Source organism: Prionailurus bengalensis, chromosome B1 (assembly GCF_016509475.1).
Source record: "Prionailurus bengalensis isolate Pbe53 chromosome B1, Fcat_Pben_1.1_paternal_pri, whole genome shotgun sequence".
NCBI lineage: Eukaryota > Metazoa > Chordata > Mammalia > Carnivora > Felidae > Prionailurus > Prionailurus bengalensis.
The window spans coordinates 102,627,071-102,649,245 of NC_057344.1; the positions used below are offsets into that span (position 1 = coordinate 102,627,071).

The 22,175-nt window shown below is 34.3% G+C and overlaps 1 protein-coding gene across 13 annotated transcripts in view; it reads right to left on the bottom strand.

Annotated features, from left to right (window-relative positions):
- The window catches only part of KIAA1109 (KIAA1109 ortholog), a 219,284-nt gene that overhangs the window by 144,899 nt on the left and 52,210 nt on the right, over nucleotides 1-22,175 (bottom strand). For all 13 annotated transcript variants that reach the window (XM_043569106.1, XM_043569090.1, XM_043569164.1 and 10 more), the window contains 7 exons: nucleotides 15,607-15,762; nucleotides 15,257-15,354; nucleotides 12,442-12,620; nucleotides 12,189-12,295; nucleotides 10,000-10,208; nucleotides 3,143-3,370; nucleotides 2,209-2,346 (listed from right to left, as the gene is read on the bottom strand). In XM_043569106.1, coding sequence (XP_043425041.1) covers nucleotides 2,209-2,346; nucleotides 3,143-3,370; nucleotides 10,000-10,208; nucleotides 12,189-12,295; nucleotides 12,442-12,620; nucleotides 15,257-15,354; nucleotides 15,607-15,762 — 1,115 coding nt within the window. The remainder of the gene's footprint in view (nucleotides 1-2,208; nucleotides 2,347-3,142; nucleotides 3,371-9,999; nucleotides 10,209-12,188; nucleotides 12,296-12,441; nucleotides 12,621-15,256; nucleotides 15,355-15,606; nucleotides 15,763-22,175) is intronic.

Consider the following 22,175-nt stretch of genomic DNA (forward strand, 5'->3'; position numbering starts at 1 on the left):
TTTAAGTTTTGAAGCCAGGCATTGACTTCTCCTCTCCAGTTATGAAAGTCCTAGATGTCACCTTCTTTCAATAGAAGGCTGTTTGATCTACTTTGAAAATCTGTTCTTTAGCGTAGCCATCTTCATTACTTATCTTAGCTAGATCTTCTGCAGAACTTGCTATAGCTTCTACATCAGCACCTGCTGCTTCACCTTGCACTTTTATGTTATGGAGATGGCTTCTTTTCTTAAACCTCATGAACCAACCTCTGTTAGCTTCAAACTTTTCTTCTGCAGCTTCCTCTTCTCTCTCAGACTTCACAGAATTGAAGAGCGTGAGGGCCTTGCTCTGGATTAGGCTTTGGCTTAAGGAGATATTGTGGCTGATTTAATCTCCTATCCAAACCACCGAAACGTTCTCTGTATCAAAAATAAGCTGTTGTGGGGGTGTCTGGGTGGCTCAGTCGGTTGAGCGTCCGACTTTGGTTCAGGTCATGATCTCACAGCTTGTGAGTTCGAGCCCCGCATCCCGTGTCAGGCTCTGTGCTGACAGCTCGGAGCCTGGAGCCTGCTTCAGATTCTGTGTCTCCCTCTCCCTCTGCCCCAACCCACTCGCATTCTGTCTTTGTTTCAAAAAATAAATAAACATTAAAAATAATAATAATAAGCTGTTTTTTTTTTTTTTGTTCCTTATCATCAGTGTGTTCATTGGAACAGCACTTCTAATTTCCTTGAAGAATTTTTCCCTTGCATCACAACTTGGCTAACTGGTGCAGGAGGCCTAGCTTTCAGCCTACCTTGGGTTTCTACATGCCTTCCTCACTAAGCTGAATCATTTCTAACTTCTGATTTAAAGTGGCAGACATACAGCTCTTCCTTTCACTTAACACTCAGAGGCCACTGCAGGGTTATTAATTGGCCTAATTTCAATACCTTTGTGTTTTAGAGAACAGGGAGGCCCAGGAAGAGGGCGAGTGACAGGAAAACAGCTGGTTGGTGAATACACACAACATTTATCAATTAAGTTTGCCATCTTATATGGGCAGTGTGTGGCACCCCGAAACAATTACAAAAGTAACATCACAGATCAGTGGTCACAAGTCACCATAACAAATACAATAATGAAAAAGTTGCAAATATTGTGAAAATTACCAAAATGTGACACAGAGACATGAAGTGAGCAAATGCTGCTGGAAAAACAGCCCTGACAGACTGGCCTGATGCAGAGTTGCCACAAACCTCAATTTGTAAAAAATGCAATATTTGCAAAGTGCAATAAAGCAACATGCAATAAAATGAGGTATGCCTATTATTTAAAAATAAAAGTTGATAAAAGAAACACTCTCTGTGGCAAAAATAAGCATATGTTAAGTCTGAGCCATTATGAGCTCAGCTATGTCAAAAATATATACATATGAAAAAATTAGATTCTATGTAGAAAAATATGGTCAGTTGTGGCAAAGGAGTTAAGAAGGGATAGGCTATTTTAAATAAAATGATCAGTTACTACATAGAAACCATGCAAGTTATCATCAGTTGATGATTTGGGGGTATCAGATTCATCCTTCCATATATAATTTTACTTTGCCTTATATTAAAATCCATTTATTTTTCTAAAGCTCACAACTTGAATAAAGTAGGGAAGAGCCTTAAAGTACTGGTAAATGAAAAGTGAAGCCATTTGACATTAAAAAATAACAACAAAGTGATAATTTACCCAAGATTGTAAATTATTCCCTTTTGGTGAATATTATTGGTTCTCTTCCAAACAGCCCCGGGGATATCTTGAAGGGATTAACAAAGTATCTTTTAAGTGTGTTACATGAAAAGAATAAACTACTGGCCATGTGGATATGTATGTTTGGAGATTTATAGGACTGGATAAGATGAATATTCAGGTTGTCATTTTCAACAGAGTCCACCAAAATTTTATATATTTTTCCCTTCCATAAACATGAAAAAGTTATAAAATATTTCTCTTCATCTCTAAAAACAATAGAGTACAATTGTATGGAATCACATAAATAGCAAACAGCAGAAAAAAAAACACAACAAGACAGATTCTTGAAAAACTCACATACATACACAAAACCTCTTAATATGGTTAAATTAAAAGCTTCTAATTTAAAGAGCTACCTATACCATACACAGAAGCTAACACACTGTATCAACCCTGTAAAGAGTAATAATTCATCTCTAACCCCCTACCATGACTCACTTGCACATTACCTGATAATTGTCACTGACAAACACATTCAGGGGTGATAGGACAAGTTGCAGCATGGTCTCCCTAAATCCTTTTTTCATTTCAAAACACAGTCTTTCCAAGAATGCTGTAGGGCACTCAGGACCATCAGTGGTTCCATGCTAAAGTCAAACAAAATACCATAATCAAGATATAGAAAAAATAAAGACCAAGGCAGTATAGGGAAATAAAAATCACACTTATATAATTAAGAGATTTTGATTCTTAAAAAGCAGAAGTTTACTGACAAAACTGTTCTGTACTCTACTAAGATCGTTAGTTTCACTAAACACCAGAGATGACTCCTCTGCTGTGCAACCGTAGGTACATGACATGGAGCCAGTAGGCAGCACAATTCTCTAAGGCCTCACCCTCCCTATCTGGCCTCACTCCAACAACCCTGGGTTCTCTGGGCAATATAATCCCATTGCAAGTCAGCCCCAAAAGTCCATGGGTCACCCTTGAACTGAACCAGGATTCTGTGCTGGATCCAAACCCCAGAAAACAATTCAATCTCCAGGGTCAATCTGCATCTTGATTTTGTAGTAAGTTCACCATAAGGCACCCAATGGTCTAGAGTTGGAGATAAAGGATAAGACAACATAAATCCTAGAATATCCGTCGAGCTAACTATAAACCCAGCAACTCAACATCGTGACAAAATGTTCTAATGTGACACAGAACAGCAAAGAAGGAACTAAAGTGAAAGAAGAGAAACAGAAAATTATCAATGATTAAGTAATAGCATTATGAAGAAAATAATAAACTAGCTTTATAAAGGTAAAAGGATAAATTTTAAAGTTTTTGAATCTGAATTTTTTTATTAGTGTGTGCATGTGTGTACACACACATATAGTTGTCTGAGGTGGGTGAATTTCATAATACACTCCAGATTATTTTGATTATGTAAACACTTACAACAGGAAGACGCCCATGAACTTTGTACAAATTAACAAGTACAGTAATATCCCAAGGACGCAAGGTAAGCGGATGAATTGATTTGGCTGAACTTTCATTTTCCTTTCTGTCATTTTCCATTCCAACAGCAGTCCACCCAGAGCTGGATGATGTTGACAGTGACAGAACAGGACTTGAAATAACCTCTTCAAAATCCATATACATGTCATCTTCTCCAAAGTAGTTTTCCTATAAATATTAAGAACAAATTGCTATCAAAGAGATATGTAACAGTAACTGTTCAAATTAGAGCCTGAATTTTGTAAACTAAGCATCTCCCTATTTTCTTTGGTTAAAAGTATATGGTCTGTTTCCTTGAAAGGAAAAAAAGAGAGAGAGATACATATGCTTATGACATACACCTACTTAGCTACTTAGCAAATAAACATTCTGTAACAATAAATAAATAAATAACCTAAGTTTATAGAAAAGCTTCATGACAAACCACCTCCAATTATAGCAAAAACTCTAAGAAAACTTTGAAGATGTGTAAGGTTCAAAAGTTTTCAATCTTTCTCAGAGTTCTGAGACAACAATACCCAAAAGACATCCTTTGAAGGAAGATCAATTCACTGAAAATCAATCTAAATCCAATTAGCTAACTACCACAATTCATATTCTCGGTGAAATAATATCAAAAGTGCTTTTAACAACCTGAATAGGAATGTCCAATTTTGGTTCCTGATGATAAAAACATGTTATTGATGGTTACCAAAACTTCCTTTCACATAGTTCATCCTGGTTCCTTATGCAAAGTATTTTAACTATTAATATCTTGGTTTGTTTTATACAGGATTTAAATTTATTATTATTATTTTCCTTTTAAAAAAACATTTTATTTAGGAGTGCCTGGGTGGCTCAGTCTGTTGAGTGTCTGACTCCTGATTTCAGCTCAGTTCATAATCTCACAGTTTGTGGGATCGAGCTCCACATTGGGCTCCATGCTGACAGCTCAGAGCCTACTTGGGACTCTCTTCTCTCTCCCTCTCTCTCTCTTCCCTTCCCCCACTCACTCTGTTTTGTGTTTCTCTCAAAATAAATAAATAAACTTAAAAAAAAACTTTTTATTTAAATTCCAAATAACATACAGTGTCATATTAGTTTCAGATGTACAATATAGTGATTCAACACTTCCATACAACACCTAGTGGTGCCTGTCACAAGTGCCCTCTTTAATCCCCTTCACCTATCTCACCTCTATCCCTCCAATCTGCATGCCTCCCCTCTGGTAACCATCAGTTTGTTCTCTGTAATTAAGAGTCTTTTTCTTGGTCTGACTCTCTCTCTTTTCCCTTTGCTTATTTGTTTTTTAAATTCCACATATGAGTGAAATCATATGGTATTTGTCTCTCTGACTTTAATTTTTTTTCAATGTTTTTATTTTTGAGAGAGAGAGAGAGAGAGAGAGAGAGAGAGAGAGAGAAGGGGGGGGGCAGATGTGGGGAGGCATAGAAATAGAGGGAGACACAGAATCTGAAGCAGACTCCAGGCTCTGAGCCACCAGCACAGAGCCTGATGCTGGGCCTGAACTCATGAACCGTGAGATTCATGACCTCAGCCAAAGTCAGAAGCTCAACTGACTGAGCCACCCAGGTGCCCCTCTACCTGATGTATTTTAAATGAAATTCTTTTATCTTACCATTATTCTGCATTTAAATTTTACCAATTTGATCTGTCAGTAGCAATCAAAAGTTGTTAAAATATTCCTGTTAGCACAGTCAACTATACTTCTTGAATATTAGAAATCAAGTCAGTATTTTGATAAATTCTGCATTTTACTTATTGACACTTATTTTCTGACTAGTCAATTAATCAGGCCAATTAAATACCTTTTAATAGGAAAGAATGTTGCAGGGCATATAGTCATTTGGTTAATTAGGCGCAGGACTAATATTAAAATCCCAAAGCTACTGACTCACAAAACTAATGTTTTTTCCTGTATTCTCTATCATTACCTGCCTCTAAATAATACAGGTCCTACTTAGAACCTGCTTGACATCTTGATAATTGCTTTTATTATGTAACTCTGAACCATGGACAAATTCAAGCACAAATATAAATGTAAATAAACATTGGTTTTTATCCTAAATTCCAACATTAAAATTTTAAAATGAAAAATAAATGTCTAATTGATTTCTTTTTTTTTTAAATGTTTTTATTTATTTTTGAGAGAGACAGAGCGCCAGCAGGGGAGGGGCAGAGAGAGAGGGTGATACAGAATTTGAAGCAGGCTCCAGGCTCTGAGCTGTTAGTCCAGAGCCCGACATGGGGCTTGAATTCATGAACTGTGAGATCATGACCTGAGCTCAAGTCAGATGCTTAACCGACTGAGTCACCCAGGCGCCCCTAACTGATTTCAATCAACATTAAAGATCTAGAGGTATTCAGAGCCACAGTCTTCCCTTAGATCATTTGAGAAGCCTTTTCAAAATATACATTCCATTCCAGTCCTGGAGATGGGTTCAGTAGGTTTGCAACAGGTATACATTACAGAGACAGATGGAAAGAATGGTTTCTTCAGTGAATTTAACTGTAAATGGCCACTAGACCCAATCACTTCTATTCCACCCTTCCTCCACACAACTTATCAATGGAGTCAGTGTACAGTTGTTCACGTTTATTAGCTTTCAACATACTAAGAGTTACTAACAAATCAACAGAAATAAGTTAAGCTCATTTTAGCCAATTTTTAATAATCCTACTCTATATATCTTATTTTTAAAAGATTCTCTAGTAGTCTCTTACAGTCTCTTGTAATTTTTAACCTTAAAAAAAGAAAATTACTATAGATTATTAAAATTAAAAGAAAAATATTCTCTTGGGCCTAATGTTCAATTTGCTAACAAACCAATCTCCATTTAATTATCTAAAACAGAAGTAACTCATAGCAAATTCTTTAGGGAATACTGAAATCCCTAACATGGTAGAGGACATTTGCTAATTTTTATTAAATATGCCAATGACTGTTTTTAGAGTTAAAACACTCTAGGAGTCTTTTATGAGTTATCATGTCTGAACCTATTGAATATTATTGACAAAATTACTGTTAAGGGGCACCTGGGTGGCTCAGTCTGTTGAGCATCTGACTCTTGATTTTGGCTCAGGTCATGATCTCATGATCTTCATGATATGGATCTCATGGTTCATGGGTTCGAGCCCTGCATAGGGCTCCACGCTGACAGTGCAGAGGCTGCTTGGGATTCCCTCTCTTTCCCTCTCTCCGTCCCTCCCACATTCGTTCTCTCCCTCTCTCTTTCTCTCTCTCTCAAAATAAATAATTTTTTAAAAAAATTTTAAAAATTAAAGATAGTGATAAAATTATAACTCCTTTCAAACATTAGCCTTGTGTTAAATGTTTAATGTTGAGTGTGTGATTGAAGTTTTATTTGTTTTCATTTTAGGTTCGTTTTTGTTTTGTTTTGTTTTTAGTATATGAACTCCATCTGTAACGGTTAATTTCTTAAGGATTCACTAAAAAAAATTACCAAAAGGCTGACTGAAGTATAAGTAGTAATATATTATGGCAAACTTTTATAGTATTTTAAGATTAATAAATGTACACAAATATTTACAAAGACAAAAATTACATTTCGATGTTATGGTAAGTGGCATGCAAAACTGAACTATCTTTAAAACTATCTTTAAAACAACACTAGGAAAAAAACAAAACAAAACAATGACTTACCTAACTGGGAAAATATATTACTTTGTCAAGTTTGTGGCATGAATGAATTTAAAAATGATAAAATAAGCTATATTTTCAAACTACTTAAGAGTCCTATGAAATTTTATTTTCCTAGAGATAGTTTATTATTAGTGTCAAGTAACTATTGCAAGTAACAGGACACTACCATTTTTTCCCCAGCCTAAACATTCATATTTATGTAACGATACTCATTTCTCAAAAAAGAAGAAAAAGAATTATCACAATAGTTAAAAGAAGACAGCTAATAAATTCAGAGATGCAGGGGGAGAAAAAAAATCTACAGGTACTCAGTTTCCAGTATTCAAATTTTTTTCATGGAAATTTGATAGCCAGGCTTCTGTTAAGACCACTAAAACTTTTTTTTCAGTAAGAAAAACATACATACTATACCCACCCTTAATCCACAGTTACTACTGACTACCACTGACATGCTATCAGTATTTAGATTCAGATTTCCATTCTTCCATTAAGAAAAAATGTAAAAAGAGAAGTCAATTCAGAAGATGTAGACATTTCCATAAAATATTCTCATTGATTTTAATGCATGTTAGTATATATTCTCCTCAGAGTTCCTAGTAATAATAATAGTAAGCCTAGTTTCTTTTATGGATTTTGGAAATCAGTTTTACAGTCAAACAAATATAAAATGATTCATTTTTTTCCTAACTTATCCTTTAAAATTTCTTGATGTTTAAATCTAGTAACTAAGGAAAATACAATCTCAGTTACATGAATTTTCACATTCTCTTTGTTTTCTTTTATTTATAGATACATACATTCTAACACTGACACTAAGTAGAACATAAGTTATATATTAGAACAAATTTTTTAAAAGTAATTTAAAGAGAGATATTTAAGATCAGATAATATCTCCATACCAGCATGACACCGAAGCTATACAGGAGGAAGGAAAAAAAAGAAGGAAAAAAAAAAAAAAAGACTTAAGGAGTTACTTGTATTCCTAATAAAGAGTTCATAGAGTTCACTGGCCTAAAAAACCTTTTGTTTGTCATATTTTAGATATATATATTTTTTAATATTTCAAAACCTTAAAAATTTTAATATGTTTTAGTAGACATTTCATACAAGTTCTGAGTTAATTTGATGAATGTAAATACTAACACAAAGTTTAGTACAACAAACTTTTGACAATACTAGACAGTTGTTATATCTTAATGTATGAAAAGGACTGCATCAAAACAAACTATCAACAGAGGTTACGTTTATGGAATAGAATTTGTAAAGAAGTCCAAAGAAGGCATATACTCCTTTCTCTTTATTTTTCTTTGTTACAGTACTCTTATTTTTGATGAATATATATTACTATGGAATTTTTAGAATAAAAAAATTGAGGCTCATATACATAGAATAATGCAAAAAACAATGTCAATATCTCTTTGCTGGTATTCAAAACTCGTATTATAACAATATAACCATCTTCACTTACTAAATCACTGCTTACATTTAATTAAAATATACTTCAGCCTCTTCAAGGAAACTTTAACATGAAAAATGCATTTTAAATCCTTCATAGTTATTCACCTGCAATCCAAGAAAATAAGATATTGGGAGAAATATGTGAAGAATACTTTAGGTCAAACAATGGTCACAAGGTAAAAAAAAATGTGTGTGTGGGGTGGGGGGTGGTATTTCTCCCCTTTAAATCTGAAGAATCACTCCTTCAGGAATCTCTCCTAAAACCAGACACCTTAGATCCACAAATATTAAACACGTTGTCCCTTGCATCTTTTATCTTAAGTTATATCATCTGATGCTTTAGGGTAGTTTTTAGTAAATATAAGACATTATATCAAATCTAAAAATTTTAGATACCTACAAAATCTGTTCAGCTAGTAAGTACTTCTTCCAGAGAGCCTTTATTAACAAACATTGATTGTCCTTTCTGATCATCCTAGACCCTTTCCAGAATTAATTACTCCTGTCACTGTACATTATCGGATTGCCTGTTACCTAAGCATTCAATATCCAAACCTCCAGTTATGAAATTACACAAGGAAGCAAATAAGTAAACAATGATAAATTTAGACTCACACAAAAATCTATCCCACAAGTAACTCTAACGCTCATGATTGATAATGTTTGGACGGTTAGTCGCACTTTGATTATCAGATGTGGTAGAACATTGAACAGTATAATGAAAATCTAAAGCAAAGTGAATTGGCAAAATCCTGAAAAAATGCAGAATTTTACGAAGTTGCTAAAAGTGATGCTGGACAACCGCTCAAATCACAGGTAAAGCTATCAGTGCTAAAGTACGGATCTAGAAGGCTTAGAGCAGTTACCTATAAAAATGAGTAAATCAGTAAGAGTTATTGATGACTTGCTGGGGACTTTTGTAAAACATGATTTGAATATCAAAAGAAGAGTGATGTGTAGAAAACTGACAAAGTGCTCACATATTTATCTTAATACAGCCTCTCTACTTGATCGACCTTGATCATGCTTGATCAACCTTTAAGAGCTATCATACTATGCAATCATACAACTTCAAGGGAAAAATTATACCAAAATGAACTGACATTTGATTCAGTCTTTATTCAAAGAAGGCATACTTCTTTTGAACCTAAATTTGTCATACTCTGAAAAAAACCTTATTTTCATACATTTGCTTCAATGTTAAGAAAGTGCTCCAAACATATCTTTGCTTATTGTTTAGCATGAAATAAAGTTGTTTGTTTTTAATTAATTCACTGATTTTATTATTTTCAGATAACAAGATTCTCTTGTACTTCTTTTGCTCTTATATTACAACATGTTAAAAATTTGTCCCTATATATGTCTATCCTATTATATCCTCTAGCTTACCTCCTTGAGAAAAAATGCTGTATCATCTCTATCTCCTGCAACTAGTACAATTCCTAGAACATAGTCAATGCTAAAAAAACAAAACAAAAACTCAACTGAGAAGTACACCATTTTTAATAAATGAATTTGTAATTGAGTCTAACACCACAAGTCTAATCAACATATATGACATATCCTCAACAACTTTAAACCATCTAACTGGCTATTTCAAATGGTCTCAATTTTAATTAGATATTAACCATTTTACCTATGTTTAAAAATGTGTGACTTCTTTTGAAAATCATACCTTTATACATAAGAAGGCATTTAATAATGGTCCATATAGAGTTATTTGAGAATCTGGAGAAAGTTCCATTTCCACATGAAGTTTATCAGGTGGAAGTTCTGAGGGATCAATAGGTGGGCGTGACGAAGTAGAAGGAGAAGAAACAACTCTGTCTGATGTTTTCTGGGATGGCCTTAATACAGATAGCATTGTTTCTTCCATTTCTGACACTGGAAAAAATTAAGAAAAAAGAGAAGAATGCCTTGGGGAGGGGAAGTTCTTAGAAGTTCTTTAAGGAACTATTCACTAAGAGATTCTATTTTGCAATTTTTCATGAACAATCTTTGATATAGTACCTATAATATCTAATGAAAACAGACCTGCAAGACTAATAAGAATACACAATAGAAGACTGCACAGAAATATGTGTAGAAATACATAACCAGATGGCACAGAATCAATGAAAATTTCCTATTAACATTCTTGAGTCCCTGCAATATAAATTCAGGTCACAATTAGGCTTTAACTATACTTGGGCACTAAAGTACTAAGTTGTTTTCACATAAACAGCTATTCAAATACAGCATGACATTATCAGGGCACCTGGGTGGCACAGTCAGTTAAGCGTCTGACTCTTGGTTTCGGCTCAGGTCATGATCTCATGGTTTCATGGGTTCAGGCCCTGCAACAGGCTCTGCGCTGTGCAGAGCCTGCTTGGGATTCTGTCTCGCCCTCTTTCTCTTTGCTCCTCCCCCACTCTCTCACAATAAATAAACTTAAATTTTTTTTTTTAATTCAAATACAGTGTGACATTATCAAGCTCCAAACATAAGAACAATTATGAAAACTATTCTTTAACTCTTAACTCACTGGAAAAATACAAATTAAAAATCACTTGATTCTAATTCCAGTTTGGAATAATTATGAAATGATAATTGTGAAAGTACATTTAAAAAAAAACTAACATTTCAAAAAAAAATAACATTTCATGAAACCAAGTGGTTTATGTATATACTCACATGCACCTTATTTGATATTACAGCTCTTCTGTTTCTAGTTGGTAGAACTTGAAAAAATTATTTACTTTCTCTAAGCATTATTTGTTCAACTCTACGATGACAATAATAACATTTATCTCACAGAGTTGTTATAAGGATTAAATGAGATAATGTAAACCAGGAAATAGCTTATTCTAGTACAGTAAAACCTTGGATTGCAAAGAACTTGCTCTGCCAGTATTCTGCAAGATGAGCAAACATTTCTAATAAATTTTAACTTGATAAATGAACGATGTCTTACAATATGAGTAGCATGTGATGTCAAATGTCACATGATCACAACTGAGTCAATGGTTCTTCTCTCTCTCTCCCTCTCTGCGGGATTGTGAGTGATCAGCTCCCATGCTCGGATGCTTGGTGCTTGGTCTCAAGCCACGATGTTTGGCAGCAATCAGTGATTTTTCAGCAAGTTGGAAGGTGCCCACAACTGGCACTAGTGTATTTTTTGTCACTTCAAAGCACCTATGGACAGTCCTTTGCTTTTCCATTCAAGAGTAAGCTTGGGAATGCTTTGCTTCATTCTAGATCAGGCTGCCTGCAGATATGAACCCTTTCCTCTGCTGCCCTATTGCCAGTTGCATTAAATACGATATATGACAAGAGTTTATTAATACTGTGCTATAGTCAACATCCATGCAAGTGTATACAATGACCCTTTTCAGAAAAATATTCCGTTAAGCCAATAATAGTGATTCTGTTACTGATAGTGAAAGTCATCCTACACAATAACCCTCCTCTCTCTTGTCTCCCTCACACCAGCCAAATTATTTCTCTTTAAATTTTGTATTTTCGTTAATAGTTTGTATTACAAAATTACAATACTGCAATCATTTTTATACGAATATTTTTGGGTTGTGAAACGAATCATCTAAGTTTCCATTATTTCTTGTATTTATTTGATATACAAGTGCTTTGGATTACAAGCATGAATTATGCTCACAAACCAAGGTTTTACTGCATTTGATACACAGTAAATGCTCAATGAAAGTTAGTTATAATTATGCCACAATTACTTAACAGATTTTTAAATGTATACAATTATGACAAAAGAATAGATGCATTTCCAAAATTAAAAACAATTTCTTATACCTTTAATAGTTATCAATCATAAAACCAGATGTTTCAAAGTACAAATTATACAAAAACACTTACACGATTGCTTTAGCTGCTCATCTGCTTTTTGCGGATAAATTGGATGCCATGTATAATCAATTGTGAGCATGACACTTGGGACAGTCCAACATTCAACCCAACCAGCTCTGTGAAGAACAAAAAATTAAGTTCTAGTCAGGTACTTATTCCTTTAATTGTATCCAAACGCTAGTTACAGATAATCAACTTTTATCATTATTCTTTGAAAGAATCAGAAGAATAATTTCTCCACATACAAACACAAAATACTCACTTTTCTTGTGTAATGTTCCGCCATTTTGGTTTAACAGTTTTCTGCCCACTTTGACACTCAGCAGGAATACCGGTATCATGAGTCATTTTGTTTGGGTGGCAATTCTTCACCAGCATAAATAATGAATATTTACTAGGGTGGCAATCTGGTAGAAATAAATGAAGATCAACATCTTCTCCCTAAAAAAGAATTTATTATAAGCCAAAGTAATACAATAGGTACACAAAGATGTTAAATTTCTAATTATAGCCAAACCTATCTATAACAATCTTCAGAATACAAAAGAAATACAAAAGGCAGATTTTACAATGAACGGTCAATTAAATAACAGAGTTAAGATTTTATATGGACTATAACTAAATTCTGATAAGTTAAGAAAATCAAGGAAATAAATAGCATGGTTTCCACAAAATAGTAAAAAAGATGATCTTTGATGGTATCCATGGGTATTTCACATGTAATTCAGCAAAAAAAAAATTTTAAAAACCAGCTAAATTCAGGTGGTATATGTTCTGCATTTTATTAATTTTTAAAATATGATTGTCTCTTGATTCTAGTTAAGTCTTGGTTCATCAATTGGCTTTTAAGAATTCTGAATTGAAGGGGTGCCTGGGTGGCTCAGTTGGCTGAGTGTCAGACTCTTGATTTCAACATAGGTCATGATCTTACGATTGTAAGTATAGAACCTCCTTGTGATTTCCTCTCTGCCCCTCCCCAATTTGTGCTCTCCTATGTCTCAAAATAAATAAATATTTTTTTTTTTAAAGGAGAAGAATTCTGAATTGATAACCCAAAGGATCTTCATTTGGCTTCACTTTTTTCCTTATAGGTCGGTGCCCTAATCTTGTTCAAGCAGTCAGCCTGACATGCTTGACTTTTCTTTTCTTTCTTTTCTTTTCTTGTTTCTTTTCTTTTCTCTTTTCTTTTCTTTTCTTTCTCTCTCTCTCCCTCTCTCTCTCTGTCTCTCTCTTTTTTTTCAGCTTTTATTATTAAAGAATTTTATTTTATTTTATTCAAGTTTTTATTTAAACTCCAGTTAGTTGGGGCGCCTGGGTGGCTCAGTCGGTTGAATGTCTGACTTCGGCTCAGGTCATGATCTTGTGGTCTGTAAGTTCAAGCCCTGGGTCGGGCTCTGTGCTGACAGCTCAGAGCCTGGAGACTGTTTCAGATTCTGTGTCTCCCTCTCTCTCTGACCCTCCCCTGTCTGTCTGTCTCTCTGTCTCCCCAGGCTCTGTCTCTCTCTGTCTCAAAAATAAATAAACGTTAAAAAAAAAAAATTAACTCCAATTAGTTAACATATAGTGTAATATTAGTTTCAGGAGTAGAATTTAGTGATTCATCACTTACAGGTAATAATACCTAGTGCTCATCAGAAGTACCATCCTTAATTCCCATCACCAATTTGGCCCATTCTCCTGCCCACCTCCCCTCCAGCAACCCTCCCTTCTTTATTGTTAAGAGTCTGGTTTATGGTTTGCCTCTCCTTTTTTCCCCCCTCTGTTCATATGTTTTGTTTCTTACATTCTACATGAGTGAAATCATATGGTATTTGTCTTCCTCTGACTTACTTTGCTTAGCATTAATACACTCTAGCTCCATCCATGTCATTGCAAATGGCAAGATTTCACTCATTTTTATAGTTGAGTAATATTCCACTGTAGATATGTACCACAACTTCTTTATCCATTAATCAGTCAATGGACATGTAGGCTCTTTCCATAATTTGGTTATTGTAATAATGTTGCAATAAACATCAGGGTGCCATGATGCCTGATTTCCTTTTTTGTTTTTAATTTTTTTAAAATATTTATTTAATTTAGAGAGAGACAGAGTATGAGTGGGGGAGGGACAAAGAGAGAGAGGGAGACACAGAATTTGAAGCAGGTTCCAGGCTCTGAGCTATCAGCACAGAGCCCGATATGGGGCTCGAACTCATGAACCCTGAGATCACGACCTGAGCCGAAGTCAGATGCTTAACCAACTAAGCCACCCAAATGCTCCTGATGCCTGATTTCTTAACAGGCAGCATAGTAGAGTGGTTAAGAGAATGGAGCCCTAACCTTTACCACTTGGATTCAAATTCCAACTCAGCCATTCACTAGTCACATGACAAGTTACATAAACTCAGCTTCTCAGTTTCCTATTTCATAAATGCAGGTAAAACAACTACCTCAAGTGGATTGTTCTGAGAATGAAATGAGTTAATACACATAAAGCACTTGGAATAGTGTCCAGAACACAGAAAATGTTTAATAGGTGTTAGCAGTTCTTATGATTATTGTTGCTGTTTTTTTTACCACCACACCTCCATCAATACAACAACAACTTCTGATTGCCCATATGCTAAAATTAGGTGTTCCACAGAATTTTTAACATTAGAGCTGCCTTTCATATAAAGGAAAAAAGGTATTTGTGGCTATTCCCTCAATTCATGTTTACAATTAGTAATGGAATACAGGGAAGTGTAAAATCTAGTTCATACACTGTAAACATTAGAGGGGGTTTTCAAAAGAACATGTAGGTTAGCCACAAGGGTTAGAAATGAACTGTAAGAAAATAATCAACTTGGAATTTTCTTTTTATTGCCCAACTCCTCAGGGGAAGTTGGGAAACTTAGGAGAATGACAGAACATCACAGTTGACTGCAAAAATGAAACAGCAGCATTTCTGTGACAATGAAGCTCATAAACAATGGTGGAAAGCTAAAATACTAGAGGATGGCAATGGCATAGGCAGGGAAAAGTAAAGGTAAGCCTTGGGAAATCAAACTTACTAATAAACCTGTGGAATAAGGAATGTATGCAATTATACGTACTCTTAAAGAGAACTTGGTGTTACACGTAGCTGGAACAAAGTCCGTAAAAGGCAAAGAGAAATCAATGTTTAATGTTTCCCCACAGGCTGCCAGATACACTAACAAAAAGAGAAAAAAAATTAACTTCAATAAAACTTGAAATCAAAATTGCCTTAAATACACACCTAAAAAAATTAAAGACAATATGCTCAGTCTAATTCAAACTCTGAAATAGTTCCCTGAAAGTATTATAAGACAATGGAAAAAAGATCAATTCTAGTTTCCATTAAAACTATAAATTCAACATCAATTTCCTTTTTTGGCATTTGTCTTAATGAACAGAATACTTAACTTAATTTTCATGTTCTTACCATTTTCTTGTTGTTTAGTGGAACAATCAATCCAATTGTGTTGATTAGCAGCCCAAATCATTTCAAATTGATGAAACATGATTTTAAAATTCCATGTATATGGCACAAACGAAAAAATGTCTGGAGCACTATCACTAGACCAGTCTTGAATTAAATCTAAAATTATGGGAGTGGGAGACAGAAAGCAAAATTAATTGAAATTCAGACAACAAAATATAAATATTCTAACACCAGACAAAAATAAATTTTTTTCTTTTGTAAGAAGTTGTTTTATGCTGAAATATTAAAAGATGATTAAGATATAGCTAAATGATTAACAGTAAACCAATGTTTACCTACCAATTACAGTTCCAAATAAGAGAAATTTTATGCATTTCATATACCTATTATTTTTTAAAGAAACTTTAGAAGACAAAAGAAAAAAGAATCACCTGGTAATCCACACCCAAATATCATCATTGTGCATATGTTTCCTTCTAGTTTTTTTCTATGTACATTTTTATACTATCTTTGATGTCCATATTTTATATATTGCTTTTTCTCACTGAACTCAAATTTTTTCCATGTTATTTCATACACATTAACAAAATCTTTTTTTATAATATAATGTCAATATATTTGTAATAGAATCCAAGTCAGTGACTCTTTGCTTATAACATTATAAAATATAATACATTTCTCAGAAAATGTCACAATTTGTGTATGTAGCTAAAACACAACAGAAACAGCATTTTGAAAATACCAATGACAACATTGTTAAAACACTCTGAGATTATGCTTTTTATATTCTCTATTAGAGCCTCTCAGCTCCCATAATTTCCCCCAAATAGCATTACAAAGTCATGTAAGGGTAGTCAGACAGAAACAAAATTATTGAAAATATCCTCCAAAAAAATGAAAAGATGCCAACAATCACACAAGGAGTTAATAACCATAGTATTTACAATGGAAAATAATGCTTCTGCCAGAAACAGTACTCTGCTTTTATTAGCCAGGCATTTTTTTCATGTTTAATTTTATATACAGGCTGTGTGTGTGTGTGTTTAGTATAATATTGTCAAATTGGCTAATATACAGTGTGTAAAGTGTGCTCTTGGTTTTTGGGGTAGATTCCCATGGTTCATCACTTACATACAAAACCCAGTGTTCATCCCAACAAATGCCCTCCTCAATGCCCATCACCCATTTTCCCATCTCCCCGACCTCCCCAGCATCAACCCTCAGTTCGTTCTCTGTATTTAAGAGTCTCTTGTAGTTTTCCTCCCTCTCTCTCTGTTTGTAACTATTTTTACTGCCTTCCCTTCCCCCATGGTCGTCTGTTAAGTTTCTCATGATCCACATATAAGTGAAAACATGATATCTGTCTTTCTCTGACTGACTTATTTCACTCAGCATAATACCTTCCAGTTCCATCCACATTAACAAAAATTTTAATGAGAGTTCATTAAAGAGATTTACTAGGATTTACTCAACCATTTAATAATCTTGAATATTTAGATCCTTTCCAAATTTTTGTGTTTTATATAATTTTATTTCTATTCTCATGCAAGATATTTTACATATTCAGGATTATTTTGTTAGTATAGATTCCAGAAGTAGAATGGCTAGGTCAAAAGTTTATAAGTTTTTTTTTTAAAGTTCTTACAAATGCCAATGATTTAAATTAATAATATGCAGTTTTATTATATCATCAATAAAAGGCATATGGCAATTAATCTGTTCTGTGAATAAAGGAAGATTCCACTTGACACTTTTACTTTAAATATATTTTTACTTCACTTAACAAGCAATCACAGTGGTTCATCATACTGCATTATCTATGCTTACTTCTAAACTTTTACTGCCATATGCCACCCTACCTAACATGACTCCATCCCAATTTTCTTACTTTGTTCTTCAGCACAATGGTTAGCAATTGAGAGATACCCAAAAGTTATCAATGGAATTGACTCTACAATATAAACTTATCATTCATCAAGCTTATTTTCTCACTTTTCTTCTTCATAAATATTTTTAGTTCTGAACTTTTACTCAAGTTCATTGTATTCGCCCTATCTAAAATAAGTATACTCTTTGGTATCCTCTCTGCTGAAAGAAAACTCTAACCATCTTTAACAAGAGCATGATAATTGAGACCTTATCAAAATAAAAACCTTCTGCACAGTGAAGGAAACAATAAGCAAAACTAAAAGGCAACTGATGGAATGGGAGAAGGTTATTTGCCAACGACATATCAGATAAAGGGCTAGTATCCAAAATCTATAAAGAACTTATAAAACTTAACACCCAAAAAAACAAATAATCCAATAAAGAAATGTGCAAAAGACATGAATAGATACTTCTCTAAAGAAGACATCGAAATGGCTAACAGACACATGAAAACATGGTCAACATCACTCATCATCAGGGAAATACAAATCAAAACCACAGTGAGATACCATCTCACACCTGTCAGAATGGTTAACATTAACAACTCAGGCAACAACAGATGTTGGCGAGGATGCGGACAAAGAGGATCTCTTTTGCATTGTTGGTGGGAATGCAAGCTGGTGCAGCCACTCTGGAAAACAGTAGGGAGGTTTCTCAAAAAACTAAAAATACAACTACCCTACAACCCAGCAATTGCACTACTAGGGATTTATCCAAGGGATACAGGTATGCTGCTTCGAAGGGACACATGCACCCCCAGTGTTTATAGCAGCACTATCAACAATAGCCAAAGTATGCAAAGAACCCAAATGTCCATTGATGGATGAATGGATAAAGAAAATGTGGTAAATATATACAATGGAGTATCACTCAGCAATCAAAAGGAATGAAATATTACCATTTGCAACTACATGGATGGAAGAACAGGGTGTTATGCTAAGCAAAATTAGTCAGAGAAAGACAAATATCATATAACATCACTCATATGAGGACTTTAAGATACAAAACAGATGAACATAAGGGAAGTGAAGCAAAATAATACAAAAACAGGGAGGGGGACAAAACATAAGAGACTCTTACATATGGAGAACAAACAGAGGGTTACTGGAGGGGTTGTGGGAGGGGGGATGAGCTAAATGGGTAAGGGGCATTAAGAAATCTACTCCTGAAATCAAGTTGCACTAGATGCTAACCTGGATGTAAATTTAAAAATAAATTAAATTAAAAAAAAAAAAAAAGAATGAGATATACTGATAGTCCAACAAACATAAACTCAGATAATCCAATAATCACCTCAGGAAACCAATGTAGTTTTACATAAAGTTATTAGCCAGTTTCTATCTTATCAAGTGTTATTAGTTTTTTCTTCAATATTTTATTTGAAATTTCAAGGTTTTCTTCAATATGGTTACCTTACCACCATATAAATACCTTTACTCATAAATATTAAGAACTATGGTAATAAAATATTTCTACTAGGAGCCTCTACTGCTATTTCTAATATGTATTTCTCTCTCTTTTTTTTTAAGTAGGCTTCACCCCAGCACAGAGCCCAGTGCAGGGCTTGAACTCAGGATACTGAAATCTGAGCTGAGATCAAGAGTTGGAGGCTTAACCACCTGAACCACCCAGATGCCCCTATATATTTCTCTTTAAACCAAAAGCTGTTCTCATTAGCAGATGGATCTTATGAAATAATTTAATTTAAAAAAGGCTGAGGGGTGCCTGGGTGGCTCAGTTAAGCATCATACTTTGGCTCAGGTCATGATCTCATGGTTTGTGAGTTTGAGCCCCATGTCAGGCTCTGTGCTGACAGCTCAGAGCCTGGAGCCTGCTTCAGATTCTGTGTCTCCCTCTCCCTCTGCCCCTCCCCCACTCACGTTCTATCTCTGTCTTAAAAATAAACATTAAAAAAAATAATAAAAATAAAAAAGGAAGCACTTTCATGATGACTGCTTTACTTATTTAGACACATTTTTATAAGTTATTAAGTTTGTAATGAGCACCAGGTATTGTATGAAAGTGCTGAATCTCTATATTGTACACTTGAAGCTAATATTACTCTGTATATTAACCGGAATTTAAATAAAAATTTAAAAAAATAAGTTATTAAGTTGGTAATCTAAATGTTCATGTGGAAAAACTCACTTTATAATTAGGTTGTTAGACAAACACCCTATGAAATGTCAGTCAATTGTATTGCAGCTTTGCAATAATTGTTAATGTTGTTTTCTTCTCCCCCTTATCAGAGTAAATCTAAATCACTTTTGATGTTACCAGAAGAGAATTCACTTGTGCCTTTATTTTATATCTTTTATTCCTGAGACTCTTTATTATACTTATCATGAAGCTATCTTTGTCCCATGCTGAAATCTCTTAAGAACAACTATGTCTCACTAATAATTGGCCTAAGAATGGTTATTGAGGAATATCAGGCATTCCCGCATTCCAAATTAGACAATGTGCTTTCTACAGAATTCTGTCAATAGGGAAATATAAAACTGAGTGAAGAGAAAAGCAATTCAAACACTATGACTAAGTATGTTCACTCCCAGGCTAAACCTATACTACTCTACAATAGTCATCCTTATTAAAGAATAAATTAGTTTTTAAAGGATTCTAGAAAGCAATAGAAGAAATATGACTAAATGTTAGAGCTATAAACTCTGCGATATGAGAACTTACGTTTTGTACCTTTCTGTTTTCTTTAAATTTCTCCAAATAAATTTTAGAAAAAAAAAAAAGCAAAAAAAATGAATTGCAATAGGTATAAACTTAAAGATTAGAGATAAAGAAAATAATTTAGGGAAAAGATGATTGTAATTTGTGAAATGTGTACTTGGCTGTTTAAAAGTGACTAATACAATGCTCATTCTAAACGAAAGTGTTACTCCAAAATTAAAAATTTTGTATCTTGAGGAATAATCTAATCAAACTATTTTAGTACTGCTAATGTCTAAGAATGTGAGATGTGAAGAATTAAATGCTTGAAAATAGGAATCTATTTTTTTTTTTTTAATTTTTTTTTTTCAACGTTTATTTATTTTTGGGACAGAGAGAGACAGAGCATGAACGGGGGAGGGGCAGAGAGAGAGGGAGACACAGAATCGGAAACAGGCTCCAGGCTCTGAGCCATCAGCCCAGAGCCCGACGCGGGGCTCGAACTCACGGGCCGTGAGATCGTGACCTGGCTGAAGTCGGACGCTTAACCGACTGCGCCACCCAGGCGCCCCAATAGGAATCTATTTTAAAAGGTTAACAAAGTGGCGTGCCTGGGTGGCTCAGTCGGTTAAGCATCTGACTCTTGATTTCAACTCAACGCATAATATCGCTATTCATGGAATGGAGCCCCACATTGGGCTATGCACTGACAGCATGGAGCCTGTGCACGGTTCTCTCTCTCCATCTCTCTCTGCCCTTTCCCTTTTCTCTCTCTCTCTCTCAAAGTAAATAAACTTTTTTTTTTTTAAATAAAAGCTTAGCAAAGTTAAAAAATACAAAATCTTAAGTGAAAGGGAAATGGCTACAGCCGAAGAAGCTACATATATAACATATTCTTGAGCCAGACTACTTGGGTTGGAATACTAGCTTGACAGACTTACTAGTTGTATGACCCTGAACAAACTGCTTGACCACACTGTAACTTACTTTCCTCATCTGTAAAACAAGGATAACAATAATATTGATCTCAGGAATTATTATAAGGATTCAACAATATGCAAATTTCTTAGAACAGAGATATATAAGATGCACTATTAAGTTTTAACTATTTTTTTTTCATAAATCTGAATTGAGGAGTACTTAGTCAATGTTCAACTTCACTGACAAAAGTTTAACTTGCCAGGGATTTTGTTACAATTTCTACTATTGGCACTCTGACTTAAGCCTTGAAGAATTATAGAACTCCAGGAATGCAGAAGCATTCCATCAAGTCCTCATAATAAAGTTCCCAGTCAAACTAGAAAACAAATATAAAAGACTTATGATTGAACAAATTGTAGTAATGCCATAAAATTTCCAAACTTTAGCAATAGCAAAATTAGGGTAGAAATTATTACCTCTACTTCACAGATAAGGAAACAGAAGGTTAAATAATTAGATAATTTGGCCAACATTATATTGCTAGTAAATAAAGTCAGGGCCAGACTATCTATGAATACCTTAATACTAAATCCCTAATTATCTAATAGTATGCAGCACAAATCAGATGCTTGTAATATAGATATTTAATCAGATGACTGAGAGGGAGTGATGGATGGATCGATAAATGCAGCAGTCAGTAAAGCAAATATTAGATGCTCTGGGGTAGCCACTGACCCTGGCAAATCACACCAATTTTGTTTAGCTAAACTTTTTATGGGAAGGTTCTATAAATATAACTTATTTTTATGTAGTTATATTTCTGTTAGAGACCAAGACGACATGTTCCTAAACCCATACCCATATAGGTAAGTTCCCTACCCATATGAGTAGCTATTATAATATGCTTCAAGAAATAAAGGAATTTTTTCCAACTAACGATAACATTAACTCAATATCCATACCAACAGAAAGGAGTAAGTAGCAGCTCCAGATACAAAATAACATACTCTTGGTGGTATGGGAATGTAAATTGGTACAGCCACTGTGGAAAACAGTAC